General features: G+C 43.2%; 1 protein-coding gene and 1 pseudogene across 4 annotated transcripts in view; both read left to right on the forward strand.

The window, feature by feature from the left end:
• MPHOSPH8 (M-phase phosphoprotein 8) overlaps positions 1-23,418 on the forward strand; it is a 90,745-nt gene that overhangs the window by 23,585 nt on the left and 43,742 nt on the right. For 3 of the 4 annotated variants that reach the window (XM_054718717.1, XM_054718714.1, XM_054718715.1), the window contains exon 2: positions 13,135-13,290. In XM_054718717.1, coding sequence (XP_054574692.1) covers positions 13,135-13,290 — 156 coding nt within the window. Of the gene's footprint in view, positions 1-13,134; positions 13,291-23,418 lie in introns of those variants that run through there. The other variant, XM_054718716.1, reaches the window with a different exon arrangement.
• Positions 6,697-7,600, forward strand: LOC103301251 (U1 small nuclear ribonucleoprotein A-like; annotated as a pseudogene).

Consider the following 23,418-nt stretch of genomic DNA (forward strand, 5'->3'; position numbering starts at 1 on the left):
TCACTTATTAGATCTAGTCATTTCCTTGAGGATTCTTTGGGATTTTCTATATATAGAATCATGTCATCTGTGAATATAGTTTCAGTAGAGGGCCCAGTGCATGAAATTTGTGCACGGCGGGGGGGGACGGGGGAAGAGTGTCCCTCAGCCCAGCCTACACCCTCTCCAATCTGGGACCCCTTGAGGGATGTCCAACTGCCCATTTAGGCCCGGTTGGACATCCCTCTCACAATCCAGGACTGCTGGCTCCCAACCGCAAGCCTGCCTGCCTGATTGCCCCTAACCGCTTCTGCCTGCCAGCCTGATCACCCCCTAACCACTCCCCTGCCAGCCTGATCGACACCTAACCGCTCCCCTGCCCTCTCATGCCGGCCTGATCACCCCTAACTGCCCTCCCCTGCTGGCTTGATTGCCCACAACTGCCCTCCCCTGGCGGCCATCTTGTGTCCACATGGGGGTGGCCATCTTTAACCACACGGAGGCGGCCATCTTGTGTGTTGGAGTGACGGTCAATTTGCATATTGCCTCTTTATTATATAGGATTTTTCTTTTTCAACTTGTATGCCTTTTGTATCTTTTACTTGTCTAATTGCTCTAGCTAGAACTTTCAGTACTATCTATATCAGGGGTCCTCAAACTATGGCCTGCGGGCCACATGCGGCCCGCCGAGGACATTTATCCGGCTCGCCGGGAGTTTTTGCCACCGCTGCCTGTCCTGCTTAGCAGCCGACTTAGCAGTGTGCATAGGAATTTGTTCATAGTTTTTTTTTTTTTTTTTAACTATACTCCGGCCCTCCAACGGTCTGAGGGACAGTGAACTGGGCCCCTGTTTAAAAAGTTTGAGGACCCCTGATCTATATATTTAAAAGCCTAAGCAACCGAACGACTGAATGACTGGTTGACCGGTTGCTATGACATGCACTGACCACCAGGGGGCAGATGCTCAATGCAGGAGCTGCCCCCTGGTGGTCAGTGTGCTCCCACAGCAACCTCCTGCGGCCAGCCAACCTCCCATGGCTGGCTGGCCAACCTCCCGTGATCCCCCTCCCCCACCCCCCCAGCTGGCCAGCCCCCCTGATAGGGCCCGATTGCTGGCCAGGCTGAGGGACCCCACCTCTGCACAAATTCGTGCACCAGGCCTCTAGTTTTGAATAACAGTGGTGAACATGGGCACATAACAGGTAATTTTTTTAAAGAAAAAAGTAAATGGCTTAATGATAATTTTGTAAGTGGACATGCTATACAACAGAAGTCAACAGACATTTTTGATAAGTCACCATATAGTAAATATTTTTTTTTAATCCTCACCTGAGGATATGTTTATTGATTTTTAGAGAGGGAGAGAGAGAAACATATGTGAGAAACAGCAATTGGTTGCCTCCCATATGTAACCAGACAAACTATGGGTCTGTGCTGCCTGTCACTACTTGAGCCAATTAAGCAGAGACAGGGTTGAATCATATATGAGCATTTATTCCAATACTGCCAGCAGTATGGGAGAGCAGCAGGTTACCACAAAAATCTGTTCTGCACCCCACCATAAGCCAGCTACTTATTTGGGGTAAAAGGCAAAGATTAAATGGGGAAGTAGCCAAAGGATATGCCAAATAGGCAGTTAACAGGTAAGCAGAGGACTGGGGATCTTCAAAGGGCTGGCGTTTCTGGTTTATGTAGCAGAGTTGTTAATCTTTCCATGATAATAGGCTGTTCCAAATGGGTAAGATGGGCTGCATTTCCAGGTGAGCTCCCAGGTCCTGTGTAACTGCCAGCCAGGTTAGAATGTGCCTTCTTTAATCAGAATAAAATAATCATGGTTAACAGAGCATGATTAATATTTCTTAACATTCTAGTTGTTTCCCAGTATTCTGTTTCTGCCCCATCTCATACACACCCCAACTAGGATCAAACCTGTGACATTTTTGGTCTATGGGGCGATGCTCCAACTAACTGAGCCACCCGGCTGGGCATATAGTAAATATTTTAGACCTTGTGGTGTAAAGTTAGTATTTGCTATCGTGGTAGAAATGTGATCTCATTCTCCTAGAAAACCTTCCTTCTCTCAAAGACAATGAACATCCCTCTGGGGAACTCGCTGAAATGTAATGTATTCCCTGTGTCTGCCTCTGGCAGTTACACAGCCTGCCCTCCAGGGTTGACAAACTTCATGTGCAGAAGTAGGTTAGGAGCCCAGGCTCTGGGTTTGAATTTCAGCTCTACTCATTATCTATGTAACTAGAGGCCCGGTGCATGAAGTCATGCACCAGTGGCGTCCCTCGGCCTGGCCTGCAGGATCAGGCCGAAACCGGCTCTCTGACATCCCCCAAGGGGTCCTGGATTGCGAGAGGGTGCAAGCCAGACCAAGGGACCCCACTGGTGCCCAATTGAGGCCAGGGAGGGATTGCGGGAGGGCTCCAGGGCATGTCCAGCCTGTCTCATTCAGTCCCGATTGGCTGGACCCCAGCAGCAAGCTATCCTACCGGTTGAAGCGTCTGCCCCCTAGTGGTCAGTGCACATCCTAGCGAGCGGTTGAGTGGCCTTAGCATATCATTAACATATTACACTTTGATTGGTTGAACAGATGACTGGACACTTAGCATATTAGGCTTTTATTATATAGGATAATCTTCACTAGTTACTCTGTCTAGAAGTTTCAGTTTTCTCATCAATAAAATGAGTAATAATACTTTGCAGCATTGTTGTAAAGATTAAATGATGAAAAATGTGGAAACATTTATTTGTAAAGGTATCCTATCTAATAAAAGAGTAATATACAAATTGACCATACCTCCACTATACCCACAAACCACGCTCACCAGCCAATCAGGAGTGAATATGCAAATAAACACAACCAAGATGGCTGCGGCCACGGAGAGCAGGAGGGAGGCTTGGGTTTCCCCGGCAATGGAGGAAGCCAAGCTTTCCGCCTGCTCTTGCCAGCTTAGGCCTCCACTCAATGCTACAAAATTTCAATAATAGAAGATAAATAAATCCCAATAAAAATGGCGGCAGCCACAGAGCTGGAGAGAGCAGGAGGCTAGGGTTGCCCCGGTGATGGAGGAAGCCAAGCTTCTGCAGCCCTGGCCGGCCTAGGCCTCCACTCCAGGCTACAAAGTTTCAATTATAGAAGATAAATAAATGCCAACAGAAATGGCTGCCGCCACGGAGTGAACAGAAGGCTTGGCTCCACTCTAGGCTACAAAGTTTCAATTGTAGAAGATAAATAAATCTCAGATATCAGGGCCTCTGCTTGGGTCGCCGGGGGGCATGGCCGGCCTGCAAACCACCACAGGCCCATCGCCCAGGCGGCCCCATGCCCCAAGGGAACCCCCACCCTGATCCGGGACATGCTTCAGGGCAAACCAGCTGGCCCCCACCCATGCACCAGGCCTCTATCCTATCTAATAAAAGAGTAATATGCATATTGACAGTCACTCCAACACACAAGATGGCTGCCCCCATGTGGTCAAAGATCCTGCCCCCATGTGGACACAAGATGGCCACCACAAGATGGCCAACAGGGTAGGGCAGTTAGGGGTGACCAGGCTGGCAGAGGAGAGAAGTTGGGGGTGACCGGGCCTGCAGGGAAGGGCAGTTGGGGGAGACCCAGGCCTGCAGGGAAGAGCAGTTGGGGGGGACCAGGCCTGCAGGGGAGGGCAGTTAGGGGTGACCAGGCCTGCAGGGGAGGGCAGTTAGAGGTGACCAGGCCTGCAGGGGAGGGCAGTTAGGGGCAAACAGGCTGGCAGGGGAGGGGTTAGGGGGTGATCAGGTTGGCAGGCAGAAGTGGTTAGGGGCAATAAGGAAGGCAGACAGGCGAGCAGTTGGGAGCCAGCAGTCCTGGATTGTGAGAGGGCAGTTGGACATCTCTTGAGGGGTCCCAGATTGGAGAGGGTGCAGGCTGGGCTGAGGGACAAACCCCACCCCCCGCACGAATTTCGTGCACCGGGCCTCTAGTATTAGTATATACCCCTATCTTCATTGCAGCATTATTCACAGTAGCCAAGACCTGGAAATATGCTAATTGTCCTTCGATGGATAAAGAAGATGTGGTACATATATACAATGGAATACAACTCAGCCATAAAAATTGATGAAATATTGTATTGCCATTTGCAACAATATGGATGGATCTTGAGAATATCATGCTAAGAGAAATATGTCAGATGGAAAAGGACAAGAACCTTATGATTTCACTTATATCTATCTATCTATCTATATATCTATCTATCTATCTATCATATCTATATATATATATAAAACCCTAAGCAATCAAAGACTGGTTCACTGTTTGAATGGTTGCTATGACATGCACTGACCACCACGGGCAGACGCTTAACACAGGAGCTGCCCCCAGGTGTTGAGTGTGTTCTCACAGCGGGAGCGCCGCTCAGTTGATGGGCGCTAGATGCCGGGGTCATGGCTGGCGAGCGCAGCTGTAGGGGTGCGAGCCTCTCCCACCTCCGCGGCAGTGCTACTGAGCAGCGGTGGTAGCGAGACCAGGATGAGCTGGAATGGTGTGGCTCTCAGCCGGGCTCTCAGCCCGGGCTCGGACTCCTCCCCAGCTGACTGCTGCTTTGCGCACTATATCCCTCAGGCCAGTGGGGATTGGACCAAAACCGGCAGGCCCACACCCCCCGAAGGGTCCCGGATTGCGCGAGCGTGCAGGCCAGGCTGAGGGACCCCACCGGTGCACCGGACCTCAATTTTGATATAAAACTGAAAGCAACAAACGAACCAAACCAAACAAACTCAAATGCAGATAACAAAATTGTGGTTAATAGAGGGAAAGGGGGTTGGGAGAGGTTGAATAAGGTAAAGTGCTTCAAATATTTGGTGATGAAAGGACACTAGACTTTGGGTGGTGAGCCCACAATGCAGTGTACTGAAGATGTATTATAGGATTATACACCTGAAACCAATGTTATCCTAATAAATGTAATAGAAATACGTTTTTGTTTTCTGTTTTTGTTTGTTTACTTACTCAAAAATACTTACTTACCACTCTGACTGGTATGGCTCAGTTGATTGGGTGTCGTCCCGTGTAGCAAAAGTTTGCTGGATTTTTTGTTCGTTTGTGTTTTGTTTTTTAAATTTATCTTTATTGAAAGTATTATAGATGCCCTTTTTCCCCCACTGACACACTCCACCTTGATCCCTGCCCCTCTCCAGGACTTCACCACCCTATTGTCTCTGTCAGTGTGTTATGCATATGAGTTCTTTGGTTAATCTTTCCCGTCCATAATCCCCTCCCCCCTCGCTTCCCTCTGAGATCCCTCATTCTGTTGCATGCTTCAATGTTTCTGATTCTGTTTTGTCAGTTTATTTTGTTCATTAGATTCCACATATAAGTGAGATCATGTGATACTTGTCTTTCTCTATCTGGCTTATTTCACTTAGCATAATATCCAGGTCCCTCCATACTGTCTCAAAGGGTACAAGATCCTTCTTTTTTTACAGCTGCATAATATTTCATTGTGTATATGTACCACAGCTTTTTAAATGTTTTTAATCCTCACCCGAGGATATTTTTTTTTCTCATTGATTTTCGGAGAGAGTGTAAAGGAGGGGAAAATACAGAAAAACATCGATGTGGGGGAGAGACATTGATTGGTTGCCTCCTGCATGCACCCTCTGCAGCCGAGGTACATGCCCTTGACTGGAATCGAACCCGTGATCCTTCAGTCCACAGGCCAATGCTCTAACCACTGATGAGGGCATGTACTACAGCTTTTTTATTCATTTGTCTACTAGTGGCACTTGAGCTGTTTCTAGATATTGGATATTGTAAATAACGCTGCTGTAAACATAGGGGTGCATATATTCTTTCTGATAAAAATCAGGAGGACAGCTTAAGGTAGCTGTGGGACAACATGAAATGTAACAATATTTGAATAGCAGGTGTGTCAGAAGAGGCATAAAGGAAGAAAGGGATAGAGAATGTATTTGAAGAAATATTGTCAGCAAACTTCCCTAACATGGTAAAGGAAAAAGTTACACAAGTCCAGGAAGCACAGATTGATAGAATCAACATCATTAGAATGTCCATACCAAAGGCAATCTATAGATTCAATGCAATTCCTATTAAAATACCAACAGCATTTTCACAGATCTAGAACAAATACTCCAAAAATTTATATGAAACAAACAAAAAAAAAGACCCTGAGTAGCCACAGCAAATGAGATAGAAGAACAAAGTTGGAGGAATCACAATACCAGGTATCAAGTTATACTAAAAAGCCACCATAATCAAAACAGCCTGGTACTGGCACAAGAACAGGCATATAGATCAATGGAACAGAACAGAGCAATTGACCCAAGCATTACGCTCAGTTAATATTTGACAAAGGAGGCAAGAGCATATAATGGAGTTAAGAGAGTCACTTCAATAAATGGTGCAGGGAAAATTGGACAGATACATGCAAAAAAAAATGAAACTAGACCACCAACTTACACCATACACAAAAATAAACTCAAAATGGATAAAAGACATGTAAGTCGTGAAACCATAAAAATCCTGGAAGAAACAATAGGCAGCAAAAACTTGGATATCTCTCGTAGCAATATGTTTACAGATACATCTCCTAGGGCAAAGGAAACTAAGGAGAAAATAAACAAATGGTACTACATAAAAATAAAAGACTTCTGCACAGCAAAAGAAATGATCAACAAAATGAAAAGGAAGGTGCTTGGCATTCAGAAATGCGGCACCTCCCTCCACGGCAGTTCCCAAAGACCCGACTGAACCATACTATTTATATCAACAACCTCAATGAGAAGATCAAAAAGGGTGAGCTGAAGAAGTCCCTGTATGTTACCTTCTCCCAGTTTGGCCAGATCCTGGATATCCTGGTGCCACAGAGCCTGAAGATCGGGGGCTGGGCCTTTGTCATCTTTTCCATGCAGGGATTTCTCTTCTATGATAAGCCCATGTGTATCCGGTATGCCAAGTCCGACTCGGAGATCATTGCCAAAATGAAGGGCACTTTCGTGGAGCATGAACGGAAGCGGGAGAAGAGGAAGCCCAAGAGCCAGGAGACCCCAGCTGCAAAGAAGGCCGTGCAGGGCGGGGCAGCTGCCCCTGTAGTGGGGGCCGTTCCGGGGCCTGTCCCAGGCATGCCGTCGATGATTCAGGCACCCCAAATCATGCACCACATGCCAGGCCATCTCTCTACATGCCGCCCCCTAACGTGATCCCATCTCTAGGCCTCGCACCTGGACAGATACCACCAGGGGCCATGCCCCCACAGCAGCTTATGCCATGGCAGATGCCACCTGCTCAACCTCTTTCAGAAAACCCATCAAATCACATCTTGTTCCTCACCAACCTGCCAGAGGAGACAATGAGCTCATGCTGTCCATGCTTTTCAATCAGTTCCCTGGCTTCAAGGAGGTCCAGCTGGTCCCAGGGCAGCACAACATGGTCTTTGTGGAGTTGGACAATGAGGTTCAGGCAGGGGCTGCTCGCAGTGCCCTGCAGGGCTTTAAGATCACCCCGAACAACACCATGAAGATCTCCTTTGCCAAGAATCAGCACCTTTTCCCCATGCTTGCCCCTACTCCCTGTTTGGGGGCCTTCCCTTTTCCCCTTGGGTCAGCCCCCTGAAGGCAAGTCCCCCTCAGGGGCCTTCTTGGAGCCACTTGTGTACCAAGAGTCTGTCCACAGACATTGCACCTGGCGCTGTTAGGCTAGAATTAAAGTGTTTTTAATGTTTGATTTTCTATAAAAACAAAACACGAAAGGGGAGTCCACTGTGTGGAAGAATGTATTTGGCAATGATTCATCTGATAAAGGGTTAATATCCAAAATATATAAGGAACTCATGCAACATAACAAAAGGAAGACAAACAATCCAGTTAAAAAAAGGGCAAAGGACTTAAATAGGCACTTCTCCAAAGTGGACATACAGATGGCCAAGAGACATAAAAAAATGCTCAAAGTCACTGATCATTAGAGAGATGCAAATTCAAATGACAGTGAGGTGTCACCTCACACCTGTCAGAATGGCTGCCATCAACAAATCAACAAATGACAAGTGCTGTTGAGGATGTGGAAAAAAAGGAACCCTAGTACACTGCTGGTGGGAATGCAGACTGGTGCAGCCATTATGGCAAACAGTATGGAGTTTCCTCAAAAAATTAAATATGGAACTGCTATTTGACCGAGTGATCCCACTTCTAGGAATATATCCTAAGAAACCCTAACTAGCAATGAAAAAGAAAGTTCACAGCAGCACAATTTATAATAGCTAAGATCTGGAAACAGCCCAAGTGCTCATCAGTAGATGAGCGGATAAAAAGGCTATGGTACATTTATACCATGGAATATTATTCAGCAGTAAAAAAAAGAAGAATCTCTTATACCAGGGGTCCTCAAACTTTTTAAACAGGGGGCCAGTTCACTGTCCCTCAAACCGTTGGAGGGCCAGACTATAGTTAAAAAAAAAACTATGAACAAATTCCTATGCACACTCCACATATCTTATTTTGAAGTAAAAAAACAAAATGGCAAAAACACCCGCATGTGGCCCTCGGGCCGTAGTTTGAGGATGCCTGTCTTATACTTTGAGATAGCATGGAGAAACCTGGAGAATATCGTGCTAAGTAAAATAAGTCAGTCAGAGAAAGACAAGTATCACATGATCTCACTCATATGTGGAATCTAAGTAACAAAGTAAACATGAACAGAGTGGGTCCAGAGATATGGAAGCATGGAACAGAGTGTGGAAACTCAAGGGAAGGTGGGGGAGGGTGGGTGGGCATGGGATAATCAACCAAAGACCTTGTATGCATATATGCTTGGCTCATGGGCACAGACAATGGGGCGGTTAGGGTCTGGGCTGGTGCTGGTGGTGATGGGGGAGCGGGGAAGAAAAATACATAAATTTTATATATTTAGGTAAGGTAGTGGAAACAAGATTGTCTTCTTTATAGCAACTTTAGCTCACAGCAAACCATTCAAATGGGAAATAAATTTACTAAATACCTTGGGTGCTTCAAGTATTAAAGATGAATTTATGTCATGAATTGTTCCTAAAATGTCGTCAGTCTTGTTTTCATTAGTGTTTGAATATAAAAGATAATGACTTTCTTCCTCTTTATCATCTTCCTGAAAATAGAAGTATTTTTTGCACAACTGAAGAAATGTTTTTGTCAACCATGAAGCTGTTTTTTGTACTGAGATATAATTGACATATAATATTATATTAGTTTTAGATGTATGAAAATAATTTTACATATATATATATTTTTTACCACAATAACTTAACATTTACAACTTTCAAATATAAAAAAAAAGATATATATTAAATATGTTATAAATGTAAAAGGTGAAGGAAATAGATCAAATTGTTGTCAATATCTTTGGGTAACTTTTATTTGGTCATTTCTTTTTTCTTTATTGTCTAAAGTTTTACATGTCTTTTTTTTCCCCAATTGACCCCCCGCACACCTTGCTCTCTAATCTCCCTACCCCCCCACTTCCCCTGTCATTTGTCTCCGGATCTATTCTTGTTCATCAAATTATGTTGATCATTATATCCCACATATGAGTGAGATCATGTGATACATATCTTTCTCCAGCTGGCTTATTTCACTTAGCATAATGCTCTCCAGTTCCACCCATGCTGTTGCAAATGGTAGAAGTTCCTTTTTTTAAAAAAAAAAATTTTAAATATATTTTCTTGATTTTTTTACAGAGAGGAAGGGAAAGGGATAGAGAGTTAGAAACATTGATGAGAGAGAAACATCGATCAGCTGCCTCCTGCACACTCCCCACTGGGGATGTGCCCACAACCAAGGTACATGCCCTTGACCGGAATCGAACCCAGGACCCTTCAGTCCCCAGACCGACGCTCTATCCACGAGCCAAACCGGTTTCGGCTCCTTTTTTTTTTATAGCGGCATAGTATTCCATTGTGTACTATAGATGTACCACAGATTTTTAATTCATTCATTTGCTGATGGGCACTTAGGCTGTTTCCAAATCTTAGCTATTGTAAATTGTGCTGCTATGAACATAGGGGTGCATATATACTTTCTGATTGGTGTTTCTATTTTTTTGGGTGGGCATTTCTTGTTTTGTTTTTATTTTATTTTCTTATTTTTATTTTTTGGTCTTTCTTGATTTTCATTGATTTTCAACGATTACTCATTGTTTATATAATAAAAGACCTCAGGCTTCGGTTTATTAAAAATGGATCAAGGATACTGTTCGTTGAGGTATAATTGGCATATAACATTATAGTTATTTCAGGCCTACAACATAATCATTCCATGCTTCTATACACTGCCAGGTCACAGTAAGTTTAGTTAGTATTAGTAACCTCACATAGTTAACAAAAAAAATATTTTTTTCTTGTTATAAGAACTTTTGAGATCTTCTTAGCAACTTTCAATATTAACTATAGTCATCACCTGCACATTATATTCCCCATGACTTACTGATATTATAACTGAAAACTTGTACTTTCTTTTGAAAAATTTTTTTGACTTTTCGTCACTCATTTCTTCCAACACTCTCCTGCTCTGCCTCTAGCAGTCAACAATCTGTTGCTTTATGTATGAGTTTAGGTGTTTTGTTTTTAGGTTCCACATATAAGTAAAATCATACTGTATTTTTCTTTCTCTGTCTGACTTATTTAATTGAGCATAATACTCGTTAGATCAGTGGTTCCCAACTCGGGGCACACACCCCACAGTGGGGGCAATTTGACTTTTAAGGAGGGCAATTCGAGAATGAGTTATTAATAGTGAATTTTTTGCATTTCTTATGGTTCTAGGGGCCTCATATACAGTATATAAATATATATTCTGACATATTTATGCATTTCCGTTCTCTATTATATGTTTTGAAACTTTATTTGCTATTTTTTCATATCACTTCATATTATTATTATTTTTTAAACAGTTTCTTAGTGATTTCTTCCTCAGTACTTCAACTCAGTACTTTATTTTTCTCTTTCACGGATGCCATACTTTTTTGGAAGCTTGTTTAGACCAAGTTAATGGCCTTTTAGTCTTCCTCCACATGAATAGGAGTTCACTTTTTGAATAATAAGAATTATATATCACAGGGTGGACATTAGGATTTTGGAGATGCTTAGGTGGGACGTGGCCATAAAAAGGTTGAGAACCACTGCTTTAGATCCATCCATGTTGTTGCAAAAGCCAATATTTCATGTTTTTTTACAGCTGAATAATATGTAGGGTGGGGCAAAACTCGGTTTACAGTTGTAAGTATGCAAAACAGTTTATTCTTATATTATTAGGCATTAATTATTGTATTATCTATGTATATAAAAGGCTAATATGCTAAGTATCTGACTGGTTGCTATGATGCGCACCGACCACCAGGGGGCATGCTCAACACAGGAGCTGTTGTGACGCACACTGGCCATTTACAGACAAACGGCACCACAGACTTGGTGCCTACAAAGCAATACTCGGCTTCCCCCAAGTGGGACACAGGCCCCGCCACCACCCCAGAGCGACATCCCACCAAATCACAGCCGATGCTGCCGAGACCCCATGGTGCAAAATGTGGCCCACAGCCCAGCCCGGCCAGGAAACGGTCGCTGTGGGTGCCGGGTAATGACGTCACGTAGCAACTCTTGGCTTCCTCTTCCTAGCAACGACTAGCCTCCTTCAAGTTTCTTTAGCCCAGGAACACAATTTGCTTTATAGCCAGGTGCAAACATTTCACACTTTAACCAAATGTCTGTGAAGCATTTTCCCATGCCTCACCTCATTTGATCCTCACAGAAATCCTGGCGTAGGTAGATAGGAGACTCAGTGGCACCCTATTTTCTTTTCATTAGCCGGAAAACGGAGATTTAGAAAGCTTAGAAACTTGACCCGACTGAGAAGAAGTAAGAAATGGTGGACCTTGAAAATGACTTCAGGTTTTCTCACTGCGCAGAATATAGTCAAACACTGCTGCAGTTAAATATTTTACCCTTTGTTCTCCCTGCATGATCTACAATAATAATCTGCTTCATGTTGATATTTACTGCTGTGTTGCTGACAATTACCTCAAAAGAGAAGTGGAGTGCTTCAATGGGCTGGAAAAAGTTTAGCTAAATCAGAAAGCAGGTCTAATTAAGCAAGTTTATTCTATATCTATAAAAGGCTAAGTTGACTTGTACATGCGCGATACATATAAAGCTCTCACTGGTGCCAATCATATGCGTGTTTCGATTTGTCATTGTCAATCGTGAATTTGGTTGACCCTTCAATTATAGAGAAAAGGTGAATAGCAATATTAAAATATTTCTTCTAATTTCCTTTCAATGTGCATGGATTCGTGCACCAGGCCACTAGTTTTCCATATGAACAACTGTAAACCTACTTTTGCCACACCCTGTGCATTTTCTTCCATCTGTTGATGGACACCAAGGTTGCTTCCATATCTGGCTTTTGTGAATAATGCTAAGTAAACATGGGGGTTCATACGTCTTTTTGAGTTAATGTTTTCATTTTCTTCAGATACTCACCCAGAAGTGGAATTGCTGGATCATGTTCTATTTTTAATATTTTGAGGAACCTCCATGCTGTTTTCCACAGTGGCTGCACCAATTGACATTCCTGCCAATGGTGCATAGGGGTTTTTTTCCTGCACATCCTCACCAACACTTGTTATTTTTTGTCTTACTGAAAATAGCCATTCTAACATGTGTGAGGTGATACCTGTGTGGTTTTTATTTGCATTTCCCTGATGATTAATGATTTTGAACATCTTTTCATGTAACTGTTGGCCATTTGTATATCTTCTTTGAAAAAAATGTCTATTTAGAACTGCCCATTTTAAAATCAGATTGGTTTGTTTTTTTGCTGTTGAGTTATATGAGTTCTTTATATATTTTGTATATTAGCCCTTTATATAATTTGGAAATATTTTCTTTCATTCAGTGGGCTGCCTTTTCATCTTGTTTGTTATTTCCTCTGCTGTGTGGAAGCTTTGTTTTTGCTTTTGGTGTGCTCCTGTTTTTTTCTTAAGCCACTTCAGGAGATGAACATACTTTATAATGATAGTAATCTCCATTTCAAGTTTGTTCCCATATTCTCAGTAATTGTATTGTTTTGGAAATGTGATCAAGTCAGTAATGTCTTTTATTTGCCTATTTTTAATTTATGTAACAGGGTAAAATCCTTTACAAAGTTCGGTGGAAAGGATACACCTCAGATGATGATACCTGGGAGCCTGAGGTTCATCTTGAAGACTGTAAAGAAGTTCTTCTTGAATTTAGGACGAAAGTTGTGGATAACAAAGCTAAACCAGTCAAGAAAGATATTCAGGTATCGTGTTTTATTTCATTTCTTTCTTTTTTTGTGTGTGTACAATAAATTTATAAATTTTACTGATATAGAGAATGCAATAAAGAACTTACAAGTAATGAAATAGATAATATTCCTATTGCAGACTCTATATAGCTGATTAGTTCTCACAGAATGCTTTCATTGAGTTCTGCCAAACTATTTGTAGCCAACCTGTGATTGCAGTTGACAAACAGGTATAGCTTAGACATGTTAATATTTTCCTTTAAGTTAAGAGTAAGATGAAAGTGGCGAAAAGACATGTCAAAACTATCCATGAGATGAGCATCTTGTTTTTGAATACCTAAGGAATATTTTGTGTGCCGTTCACATTACTACTACAGATATAGTGCATACTTTCGTATTTTTAAAAAAAATCCTTACCTGAGAATATATTTCTGTATTGATTTGAGAGAGAGAGAGAGAGAGAGAGAGAGAGAGCGAGAGAGCGAGAGAGAGAGAGAAACAGATGTGAAAGAGAAACATTGATTGGTTGCCTCCCATATTTGCCCCTGACTGGGAATGGAGTCCACAACCTTGTGGTTCACAGGATGACACTCCAACCAACTGAACCACCTGGCCAGAGCTAATATGCATTATTAACATATTTTTATTTCTGATTTTACTGCTAATTAAAATAACACAATTTTTAGATCTTTTTATAAAACTATCAATTTTAATCCATTTCAGATTATTCACAGGTTTGGTTATCCAGGTCCTTTGTTTTTCTCTTCTGTTCCCACTTCAGTTTTAGTTACTTTATTGCTTTTTGTAGCTCTTCCTGATGGTAAGGAAGAATAAAAAGATGGAAGGAACTCACTGAAATTAAACTTTTTCATCAGCAATTTGGAAAAATGTTTGATTGTGGGCTAGAGAGGAATAATGTTAAAACTAACACATAGCCCAGGCCGGTTTGGTTCAGTGGATAGAGCATTGATTGGCCTGCAGACCGAAGGGTCCCGGGTTTGATTCCCATCAAGGGCACATACCTCAGTTACAGGCTACTCCCCGGCCCGGGCCCTGACCAGGGCATGTGCAGGAGGCAACCAGTCGATGTGTTTTACTCACATCAATGTTTCTTTCTGTCTTTCCCTCTCTCTTCCACTCTCTCTAAAAAATCAATGGAAAAATATCCTCTGGTGAGGATTTAAAAAAATCACAAAAAAAACCTAACACATAAATTTGGTTTAATGATGTGTCCACTGTTTTATCCTCAATTCTCTTATTTCACAAACAATTGATTTGGCTTTATTTATCAGTCTTGGAAGAATTTCCCATTTTTCTTTATGATATAAATTTCATTTATAGCTTTTATTTATATATTGAACCAGTTCTTACTCACTTGCTTTTGAGTTTTCATTTTCATCAGGAATAATTTTTTTTTTTTTTTTTAATACTGGCAAAGGTTCTTGAACTTAGAACTATGTAGTGAAAATTTTCACAAGAAATGGATTCTTACTTATTGAGGTCTTTATGTAAGGACTGAATATTAATCCCTTCTCTCCCTACAATTTGAATTTTCAGCCACATTTTAAAAAATACTTAGTATTTTTTTAAATTATCAAAACAATATTAGGACCCAGTTTTTTTGTGTATGTGTTTTTTTGCATTTTAATTTCTTTATTGATTAAGTTATTACATATTTATCCTCATCCCCCCATTACTTTCCCAACCCCCCCACTCATGCCCTCACCCCCCTGTTGTCTGTGTCCAAAGACCCAGTTTTAACTATGTGTACTGTTGTTAATAATAATAACAGCAACAACAGAAGCAGCTTTTATTTACTGAATACTGGATCAGCACTTTATATGGATTAAGATGAGAACCTGAGGCTTTGATAAGGTAACTAGCCCAAATTCACCCATTAGTAATGACAGAGCCAGGCTACTGCATTCTTAACCACTGTAGGTTGCCTTTTGGTTTGGGCAATATCTTGAAATCTACTTAGAGAAGTGGAGTATCAGTGTTTTAAAATTATGCTACTGTGGCAAGGCCTTTAATAAATAGGGTTTTTAAATTTTTTATAAATGAAACCCTTTCCAAAATGAGTTCAGGTTAAGGGAGAAACTTTTATCCACCCAATTTTTTTGCTCTAGATATATTTCACTTTTTTAGAATGGGTGCCTACTCCCTCCATCCCTAATTCTTTCCCTAAAAATTCATACAAATGCACATTTAAAATAAATATATATTTTTTTATTTATTTCAGAGAGGAAGAGAGAGATAGAAACATCAATGATGAGAATTATTGATCAGCTGCCTCCTACAGGCTCCACACTGGGGATCAAGCCCGCAACCCAGGCATGTGCCCTTGGCCAGAATCAAACCTGGACCCTTCAGTCCACAGGCAGAGGCTCTATACACTGAGCCAAATCGGCTAGGGCAATGCACATGTTTTAATAAGTGATTTGGTTCATATTACTCCCAAAATTTAGATATTGTGATTAAAGTCACCCTAATGTATATTTCTCAGTTTCTCACTTTCCTGCTTTATTAGTAAGATATTTGCTCACACTTCTCCCATGAAATCTTGTATTACACAACTTTGGCTTTCTCATCCCTTTATTTCACTTTACTAAGCTTCCAGTGTAACCCAGCAGCAACTCTCTTGATTTAAAATGATTGATGATGACTGGTACAATGTTTGAGGCATACTCTCCCCTCCCTCTTTATTGAATTTATTAGGGTGGCATTATTTAACAAAATTATACAGGTTTCAGGTGCACAATTCTACAACACATCATTTGTACACTGTATTGTGTATTCACCACCCCAAATCAAGTTTCCATCCAACACCATTTATTCCTCCTATTCCCTCCTCCACCTTCCCTCCCCACAGCAATTACCACTCTGTTGTCCATGTCCATGAGTTTTTTCTCTTTTTGGCTCAATCCCTTTACCACACCCTCCTCACCCAGCCCCCTTCCCACCCCACATACATACTGAGTAGTCAGCCTTTTTCTCTACCTGTGAGTCTGTCTCTCTATTTTGCTTGTTAATCTGTTATTCATTAGATTTCACATATGAGTGAAATCATATGGTACTTGTCTTTTTCTCACTGGCTTATTTCACTTAGCATAATGCTCGCCAGGTCCATTCATGCTGTCACAAAGAGTAAGAGTTCCTTATTTTTTATTTTTTTAAAAATACATATTTTGCCGAAACCGGTTTGACTCCGTGGATAGAGCGTTGGTCTGCGGACGGAAAGGTCCCAGGTTCGATTCCGGTCAAGGGCATGTACCTTGGTTGCGGGCACATCCCCAGTAGGGGGTGTGCAGGAGGCAGCTGTTCGATGTTTCTAGCTTTCTATCCCTCTCCCTTCCTCTCTGTAAAAAATCAATAAAAAATATATTAAAATATATGTATATATACATATATACATATATATATTTATTGATTTTCCACAGAGAGGAAGGGAGAGGGATAGTCAGAAACACTGATGAGAGAGAAACATTGATCAGCAGCCTCCTGCACACCCCCCACTGGGAATGTGCCCGCAACCAAGGTACGTGCCCTTGACCGGAATCGAACCTGGGACCCTTGAGTCCGCAGGCCAACGCTCTATCCACTGAGCCAAACCAGCTTTGGCAAGATTTCCTTATTTTTTATGCCCTATGATTGTGGGCTCAGTGATTGTGCTTCCACCTGTTAACCAAACAGTGGTTTGATTCCCCGTCAGGGCCACTCAGGAGGCAGCTGATCTATAATGTTTCTCTCTCATCAGTGTTTCTACCTCTCTTTCCCTCTCTCTTCCTCTCTCTTTAAAAGTCAATAAAAGCATATTTAAAAAAAAACAAAAAACATTTACTGTATTTTCCGGCGTATAAGACGACTTTTTAACCCAGGAAAATCTTCTCAAAAGTTGGGGGTCGTCTTATACGCCAAGTGTCATCTTATAGGGTGGGTATATCCCAAACTCTATATTTTAACTGGAAAAGTTGGGGGTCATCTTAAACGCCCAGTCGTCTTATACGCCGGAAAATACGGTACTTCTTTTTTGTTGTTAATTCTTACCTGAGGATATTTTTCCATTAATTTTTTAGAGAGAGTGCAATGGAGGGGGAGAGACAGAGACAGAGAGAAACTTTGATGTGAGAGTGACGTATCAGTTGGTTGCCTCCTGCACACACCCCAACCAGGACCGGAATCAAGCTTGTAACCAAGGCATGTGCCCTTGACCGGAATCAAACTCGGGACCCTTCAGTCCCCAGGCTGATGCTCTATCCACTGAGCCAAACCGGCTAAGGCTTTTTTTGTTTTAAGAGTTGCATTTTCTTTTTTAATATATATTTTTATTGATTTCAGAGAGGAAGGGAGAGGGGGGGAAAGATAGAAACATCAATGATGAGAGAGAATTATTTATCAGCTGCCTCCTGCACGGTCCCCACTGAGGATTGAGCCCTCAACCTAGGCATGGGCCCTGACCAGGAATCAAACTGTGACCTCCTGGTTCATAGACTCAACCATTGAACCACACCTGGCCAGGCAAGATTTCCTTCTTTTTTACAGCTGAGTAGTAGTCCATTATGTAAACCTACCACAGCTTTTTTTATCTACTCATCTATTGATAGACAATTGGGCTGCTTCCAAATCTTGGCTATTGTAAATAAGACTGGCAATGAACATAGGGACGCACATATTCTTTTGAATTAGTGTTCTGGGTGTTTGTTGTTGTTTTTTATAAATTCCCAGAAGTGGAATTGCTGGGTCTTACAACAGTTCCATTTTTAATGTTTTGAAGACACTCCATACTGTTCTCCACAGTGGCTGTACCAGTCTGCATTCACTTCAACAGTGCTCCAGGGTTCCCTTTTCTCCACACTCTTGCCAACACTTGTTTGTTGATTTATTTATGACTAGAGGCCCGGTGCATGAAATTCATGCACAGGGGGGCGGGTGTCCCTCACCCCAGCCTGCACCCTCTCCAATCTGGGGTCCCTCGAGGGATATCCGACTTCCCTCCTCTGCCGGCCTGGTCCCTCCGAACTGCCCTCCCCTGCTGGCCATCTTGTGGTGGCCATCTTGTGTCCACATGGGGGCAGGATCTTTGACCACATGGTGGCAGCAATCTTGTGTGTTGGAGTGATGGTCTATCTGCATATTACTAAACAGGCAGTCGGACATCCCTCTCACAATCCAGGACTGCTGGCACCCAACTGCATGCCTGCCTGCCTTCCTGATTGCCCCTAACCGCTTCTGCCTGCCAGCCTGATCACCCCCTAACCACTCCGCTGCCAGCCTGTTTGCCCCTAACTGCCATCCTCTGCAGGCCTGGTCACCCCTAACTGCCCTCCCCTGCAGACCTGGTCACCCCTAACTGCCCTCCCCTGCAGGCCTGGTTCCCCCCAACTGCTCTCCTCTGCAGGCCTGGGTCTCCCCCAACTGCCCTTCCCTGCAGGCCCGGTCACCCCCAACCTCCCTCCTCTGCCGGCCTGGTGACCCCTAACTGCCCTCCCCTGAAGGCCTGGTCCCTCCCAACTGCTCTCCACTGCAGGCCTGGGTCCCCCCACATCTGCCCTTCCCTGCATGACCAGTCACCCCCAACTTCCCTCCTCTGCCGGCCTGGTCCCTCCCAACTGCCCTCCCCTGTTGGCCATCTTGTAGTGGCCATCTTGTGTCCACATGGGGCAGGATCTTTGACCACATGGCGGCAGCAATCTTGTGTGTTGGAGTGATGGTCAATCTGCATATTACTCTTTTATTAGATAGGATAGAGGCCTGGTGCACGGGTGGAGGCCAGCTGGTTTGCCCTGAAGGATGTCCTGGATCAGGGTGGGGGTTCCCTTGGGGCGTGGGGCGGCCTGGGCAAGGGACCTGTGGTGGTTTGCAGGCCGGCTACGCCCCCTGGCGACCCAAGCGGAGGCCCTGGTATCTGGGGTTTATGTATCTTCTATAATTGAAACTTTGTAGCCTTAAGTGGAGGCCTGGGCAGGCCAGGGTGTGCGGAAAGCTTGGCTTCCTCTATTGCCATGGGCAACCCTAGCCTCCCGCTCTTTCCAGCTCTGTGACTGCCGCCATTTCTGTTTGGATTTGTTTACCTTCTATAATTGAAACTTTTTAGCCTTGAGTGGAGGCCTAGGCTGGCAAGGGCAGGCGTAAAGCTTGGCTTCCTCTATTGCCAGGGAAACCCAAGCCTCCCTCCTGCTCCTGTGGCTGTAGCCATCTTGGTTGGGTTTATTTGCTTATTTGCTTCTGATTGGCTGGTGGGGGTGGGGTGGCTTATGGGTGTAGCGGAGTGATGGTTAATTTGCATGTTACTCTTTTATTAGATAGGATAGCTTCTTTAACAGGTGTTAGGTGATATCTCAGTATGTTTAAAGTGTGTGTGTGTGTGTGTGTGTGTGTGTGTGTGTGTGTGTGTGTAAAATTGACTCCAGAGAAGAAGGGAGATGGAGAGAGAGCTAGAAACATCGATGATGAGAGAATAATTGATCAGCTGCCTCCTGCACGCCCCCCACTGGAGATCAAGTCCGCTGCCTCCTGCACGCCCCCCACTGGAGATCAAGTCCATAACCCAGGCATGTGCCCTGACCAGGAATCTTAACTATGGTTCATAGGTCTTTGCTCAACCACTGAGTCACACCACCTTGGCTAATTGTGGTTTTAATTTGCATTTCTCTGATTATTAGTGACATTAAGTATCTTTTCATATGTCTTTAAGCCATCCGGATGTCCTGTTTGGAGAAGTGTCTATTCAGGTCCTTTGCCCTTTTTTAAATTGGATTGTGGGTTTTTTTGGTGTTGAGTTTTATACATTCTTAAAATTTTTGAAAATTAGTCCCTTATCAGATGTGTCCGCAGATAATGTTCTCCCATTCAGTGGGTTTTTTCATTTTGTTGATGGGTTTCCTTTGCTGTGCAAAAACTTTTTAGTTTGATGTATGAGGCATATTCTTAAGCTTAAAATGTTTTGTCCTAATTTTAGAAAGCTACTTCTTCACTTCAAAGTATCTTTTTGTGAGCTATCCTTCCTATTTCATAAATATTTTAAAATTTTAGGCACTACTAACATTTTGAAACTTTATAAGCATGAAATCTCAATTTCCTGTATCAGGCAAGCTTTCTCATGAATTGTTGTTTATAAAGTATTTCCAATATTTTTTTTAAATATATATTTTTATATTAATTTCAGAGAGGAAGGCAGAGGGAGAGAGAGATAGAAACATCAATTATGAGAGAGAATCATTGATGGGCTGCCTCGGAGCCTGAAACCCAGGCATGTGCCCTGACCGGGAATTGAACCGTGACCTGCTGGTTCATAGGTCGATGTTCAACCACTAAGCCATGGTAATCGGGCTATTTCCAATATTTATATTGCTATGACTCTTTGGCCTAATAATTGAAGTGGTGTCAATAAACAGGAATATGGCAAAAATACAACTGTTTGTTGACCTGCTAGTTTTGCTATTCATAAGCTCTCGTGATTCTTTGACTGTAGATAGAGAAATTAGGAGTCAGTAGGAGAGCCGTGGCTGGTGTTACTCAGTGGTTGGAGCATTGGCCCAAGCACCAAAGGGTCGCAGGTTTGATTCCCGTCAAGGGCACATCCCTGGGTTCCAGGTTCAATCCCCTCCCCAGTTAGGGCACTTGCTGGAAGCAGCCAGTCGATTTAATCTCCCCCTCCTCCTCCCCGTCTCCCTTTCCTCCTCTCTCTTCCTCTCCCACCCTCTGTTTTACTCTAAGAAAATCAGCGGAAAAAATATCCTCAGGTGAGGTTTAACAACAAAAAGTAGGAGGAAATTTCTTTGTTCATCTCCTCTTTGTTTTTTTTAATCTTCATCCAAGGAAATGTTTTTTTAATTGATTTTGAGAGAGAGAGAGAAACATTGATCAGTTGCCTCCTGTACTCGATTGACCAGGATCAAACCCTAACCTTTTGTTTTATAGGACGATGCTCCAACCAAGTGCGCTACCTGGCCAGCGCCTTCATTCATCTCTTTGTGTGCATTCATATAAGTAGCATATGTGCTGCCTATGAAAGTTGTGGTATTTCCCAGTCACCAAAGTTTTTGTCTTAAGGAGAGGTTTTAACAAAGTAGCATCTGTAAGAATATTTGTCACTTTCTCTCATTAATTCTGGGAGGCACTGCCTATTTAGGACTTAGTAAGTATAACAAGAAGTTAGAAATGGTTTCTTAAAATAATCTAGAAATCGTTGTTAATGCCGTTTACCAGAAAATACACATGTTGCAGAAAATGGTATTTGTTGCCCTGGCTGTGGTGGCTCAGTTGATTGTTTATTCCTCTATCGCCCCCCTCCCTTTCTAAGATCAATAAAAAAAAAATACATAAGATAAAAAACACATTCCTTTAAAAGAACAAAACGAAACAGGTAGTTGTAGGATGAAGACATGATAACCTTAGAGCACATTGCAAACTATATCTTGAATCCTCAGCATGTGTCTCATAACCACAGAGACACCCTCAGGAAAATTCACTGTACCTATCAGTAGCATTACATCAGCAACACTGTTGTCTAATGTCTAGCTGACACATTTCTGTGTTCCGCATTGTTCTTGTTGAAAGTCCTTTATTGCTTCCTGTTATGCAGGGCATTTTGCTTCATGTCTTTCTAGTTTCCTGTCCTAGTCTAGAAAACATCCATAGCCTTTTGTCTTTCATGATGTGGATAGTTTTTTATGAATCTAGGCCAGTTGTTTCATAGGTCATTTAAATTGGAATTAAATGAATATTAATTAATGTTAAATCACAAATAAACAGTATTTTCAAAAATTGGAATAAAACGATTTGTTTTCTCTTGATTAGATTCAGTGTGGTGTGCATTAATTACATCAAGATAGGATGTCTCCCTGGCTGGAGTGGCTCAGTTGGTTGAGCATTGTCCCCTGCACAGAAAGGTTGCAGGTTTGATCCCTGGTTGGGGCACCTATGAAAGGAATCCCATTGATGTTTCTCTTTCACATTGATATTTCTCTCTCTCTCTCCCTTCCTCTCTCTAAGCGTGTCCTCAGGTGAGAATTTTTTAAAAAAGGATTGTGATGTCAGTTTTCTAATTTATTGCTCATTATAAATTACTAGAAGCCCGGTGCACGAAATTCGTGCACGGTGGGGGGTTGTCCCTCAGCCCAGCCTGTACCCTCTCCAATCTGGGACTCCTGGAGGGATGTCCGACTGCCCGTTTAGGTCCGATTCTGGTGGGATTGGGCCTAAATGGGCAGTCGGACATCCCTCTCACAATCCAGGACTGCTGGCTCCCAACTGCTTGCCTGCCTGCCTTCCTGATTGCCCCTAACCGCTTCTGCCTGCCAGCCTGATCACCCCCTAACCACTCCGCTGCCAGTCTGGTTGATGCTTAACTGCTCCCCTGCCAGCCTGTTTGCCCCCAACTTCCCTCCTCTGCCAGCCTGGTCACCCCTAACTGCCCTCTCCTGCAGGGTTGATCACCTCCAACTGCCCTCCCTTGCAAGCCTGGTCCCTCTCAACTGCCCTCCCTTGCAGGCCGGGTGCCCCCCAACTGCCCTCTCCTGCTAGCCATCTTGTAGTGGCCATCTTGTGTCCACATGGGGGCAGAATCTTTGACCACATGGGAGCAGCTATATTGTGTGTTGCAGTGATGATCAATCTGTATATTACTCTTTTATTAGATAGGATAGAGGCCTGGTGCATGGGTGGGGGCCAGCTGGTTTGCCCTGAAGGGTGTCCCGGATCAGGGTGGGGTTCCCTTGGGGCGTGGGGCGGCCTGAGCGAGGGGCCTGTGGTGGTTTGCAGGCCGGCCATGCCCCTGGCAACTCAAGCGGAGGCCTTGGTATCTGGAATTTATTTTCCTTCTACAATTGAAACTTTGTAGCCTGGAGCAGAGCCAAGCCTGCTGCTCCCTTCAGGGCGGCAGCCATTTCTGTGGCAGTTAATTCACCTTCTACAATTGAAACTTTGTAGCCTTAAGTGGGTGAGTCCGGCCAGGGTGTGCGGAAAGCTTTGCTTCCCCTGTTGCCAGTGGCAACCCTGGCCTGCTCTCTCAAGCTCCATTCTGCCGCCATTTGTTTGAATTTGTTTACCTTCTATAATTGAAACTTTGTAGCTTGAGTGGAGGCTTAGGCCTGCAACGGCTATGGAAAGCTTGGCTTGCTCTGTTACCTGGGAAACCTTGCT

This window comes from Eptesicus fuscus, chromosome 7 (genome assembly GCF_027574615.1).
Source record: "Eptesicus fuscus isolate TK198812 chromosome 7, DD_ASM_mEF_20220401, whole genome shotgun sequence".
Classification (NCBI taxonomy): Eukaryota; Metazoa; Chordata; class Mammalia; order Chiroptera; family Vespertilionidae; genus Eptesicus; species Eptesicus fuscus.